Genomic DNA, 3,109 nt, shown 5'->3' with positions numbered 1-3,109 from the left:
GTTGTTTCCATGGGTATTTTTTCCCACTAAAAGGTGAGTCCTTGAAGGAACTGTGTCATCTTTATAACTCCACGCCTCTCACATTATGAAGCTTATGGCAGATACAAACGTTTGCTGAATGGACAAGCAAAGGGAAAGGTAAGCACCACATTATTGAATCCCATAATAATAGGTAGATTAGCTTATTAGTTTGAATCCATCCCACAGCCAAAACATTGAGGCTATAACTTGCCTAAGAACAAACAGCCACTTTGTTCATTCCACCCCATGCTGCTTCTCCCTCTTCTTTCTGAGGTTTTGAGCTCACTATATAGTCCAGGTGGGCCTTGAACCTCCCTCTGCAGTCAGGCTGGTCTTGAGTTCTTGATCGCAGTGCTCAGATCGCAGGTTTGCAACACCGTGCCCAGCCCACAGCATGATTCTTAACTTACAGAAGAGTTCTTCTGTTCTCCCTCACCTAACTTTACCTGAAATTTCCTCGATGCTATTCGCACGCATGTCCAGAAGGACGGTTCCATTAATGAGGCAGCTCCTTAATTCAAAGAGACTGTGCAGCGAAAGGGTTGCCACATATGGCTTGCTCCAGCGCTCTCCCCCATCTTCAACGTCTTCCTCAAACTTTAGCCACCTGAAAGCACCACAAATAGCTTAATGGCAGAGACAGAAAATGAGTTTTCAAAAGAGAAAACTATATGAATAGTCATATTAAACGTTGTAAAATCCAATCTATGTCTTCAAGGTAAACTGATTAATTAGAAAAAGCAAGTTATATGGGCTGGAGAGATAGCTTGGCAGTCTAAGTGCCTGCTAGGCAAGTGCAAAGTCCTAGGTTCAATCCCCAGCATTGCATGCTGTGCCAGCCCCAGAAACCTGGGCACTCTGTGCCAGCCACCAAAACTGAGCATGGTAGCACATGTCTGTAATCCCAGCACTGGGGAGGCTGGAAACAGGAAGATTACTATGAGTCTGAGCTATGTAGCAAGACCTTGTACTATTTAATAATAATAATAATAATAAGTGATTTTTTTAATTAAAAAAAGAAAAAGCAAGTTACAGAACAGTATGAGATTGAGAAAAATATTAATGTTAGTTTAACTCCATTTTTATTTAAAGAACAATATAAAACTACAAATACATACATGTATAAGACACTGAACATATTCCTTATAACCCCTGGGGTAGTGGAATTACAGATAATTTTCATTTTCTTGTTGTTCACCATTATTTTCTAACTTTCTATAATGAGCATATATTACCCGCATAATTAAAAGTAGATAAAAAACATAAAAGTAGATCTAATTTATATCACTTGGACATATTGACAAAATGCATTAATAAAAAAGACAATACTTTTCTTTTTTGAATGATCTGTGTGACTTTCAGTATTCAATATTCTGTGTGACCTTTAGAAGTCACAAAGATTGCATGACAAAATACTAATTAATTGCCTTTTCACTTGGTATCAGGTCAATCGATTTGCTCAATACTCTTTACCCACAGAAAATGTCCACAGCACAGCCGATACCCAGGAGGAGTTTTTCAATGAGAGCTGGGGCCATGTTTTGCCAGTTACCTACTCTTCGCCCTGCTCCCCAGTATCCAGGCATGCTGGGCTTGTACCAACCATAAGCATCAATTATATATAATAGTGAGTTCAAGGCTATCCTGGATTATATAATGAGAACATGCCTCAAAAGGAAGGAAGGAAAGAATGAAGGAACAAAGGAAGGAAGAACAGAGGAAAGAAGAAGAAAGAAAACCCATGCGTTTACTCTGAACCTCAAACAAATGAAAGAGAGCACTCCTTGAAGGTTACACATTTATGCCACCAATTACAAGCTCAAGGTCACCTGATAGAAATGACCAGAGATGTCATAAAACAACCAACACCAAGATTCCCAACAAGGGGCTCTGAACATCAATCTTCACATCAGTTATCAACTTGTCCAGAAAGAAAGAACAGGCAAGCAGATCTGTTACTGGCTGAGAGGCATGCATCTGCCTGCCCAAATCTGGGCTAGGGAGGGCCTCACCTGGCTGTCTCCTTCCACTCGGCATCTTCTCCTTCTTTCATACAGATCTCATCCAGCTCTGTGAATAGCTCGTGAGGCACATGCTCTTCATCTTCTTCGGTCCCGAGAATGAACTGAACACGCTGAGACGGTGTGTCTAGGAAACCAGCCACAGAAAGGTCTGCAGCTAGCCTCAAATCAGGACAGAAATAGCCCTCACCTAACCACTTCAGGAATATATAGGTGATCTTGAGCACAGAGTTTCTCTAGTCTCAGAGAAAAGGTATTCTGTGAAAGCAGTTCCATGAGAAGACAGATTTATAAACTAAGACTATACTTACAGAAATCCCCTAAGAATGTAAAAATCAGACAAATTTGATCAAAAGGAATGGTTATTTCTCTAGCAAAGGATTACATATATTATTGATTGGGGAGGTACCGAACTGTGGGGCTTTCATGAACATGCTTTTGATTTTTAGAGGTATTTCTTCTTGGACACAAACTGCAAAACCTCCCAAAAGGCTGGGATCACAATGACACGGTTATACCCCTCACACATGGTCAGCATTACCAAGCCTCTGGCCACGGATGTCCACCTCCTCCTCCTCCCCATCCTCCTCCTGAGGGTGTTACCATGGGCCAGGGCTTCCAGACCCTCCTCTCCCTGGCTGGCTCCTTTGCCCCGCGCTCGTCTCCGGTGCTTCTGGCCGTGGGTGCGGTGGTGTCGATGGCTCTGCCTACCCAGAGGCATCCGAACCCCCACGTACAGAGTCCTATGCCCTGGAAGGAAGCAGAAGGTCTGTGGTGAGAATTCCTTTAGTAAAAGAGGCCTATTAAGACGTAAAGCCACGCTGTTACGTTGAGCTGTAGGGGACTCAGGTCATCAATTTCTGACACTGCCAGTCAAGCGGAAGACAGAATAGACTATTATGGGCTACTGAACTCTTTTAGATTATTTTGCTGAGTTAACACACCTATAATATTCAAATAATGGAACTTAACAAAAAAAGGGTATACAGATGAATGTCCATTTTGTATCTGTGTATTCAAAGTGGTTAGGATAGATATATAGTTACATTCTCTTAATGAACAGAGGG

The 3,109-nt window shown here is 41.9% G+C and overlaps 1 protein-coding gene across 1 annotated transcript in view; it reads right to left on the bottom strand.

Annotated features, from left to right (window-relative positions):
• Slc4a8 (solute carrier family 4 member 8) overlaps nt 1-3,109 on the bottom strand; it is a 92,509-nt gene that overhangs the window by 61,341 nt on the left and 28,059 nt on the right. The window contains exons 3-5 of the mRNA XM_004637832.2: nt 2,646-2,792; nt 2,034-2,169; nt 468-628 (exon numbers count right to left, since the gene is read on the bottom strand). Of these exons, the coding sequence (XP_004637889.1) occupies nt 468-628; nt 2,034-2,169; nt 2,646-2,792 (444 nt within the window). The remainder of the gene's footprint in view (nt 1-467; nt 629-2,033; nt 2,170-2,645; nt 2,793-3,109) is intronic.

Source organism: Octodon degus, unplaced genomic scaffold, assembly GCF_000260255.1.
Source record: "Octodon degus isolate 3935 unplaced genomic scaffold, OctDeg1.0 scaffold00093, whole genome shotgun sequence".
NCBI lineage: Eukaryota > Metazoa > Chordata > Mammalia > Rodentia > Octodontidae > Octodon > Octodon degus.
The sequence above is the reverse complement of the archived record's forward strand: the minus strand, read 5'-3'. Positions and strand labels throughout refer to the sequence as shown.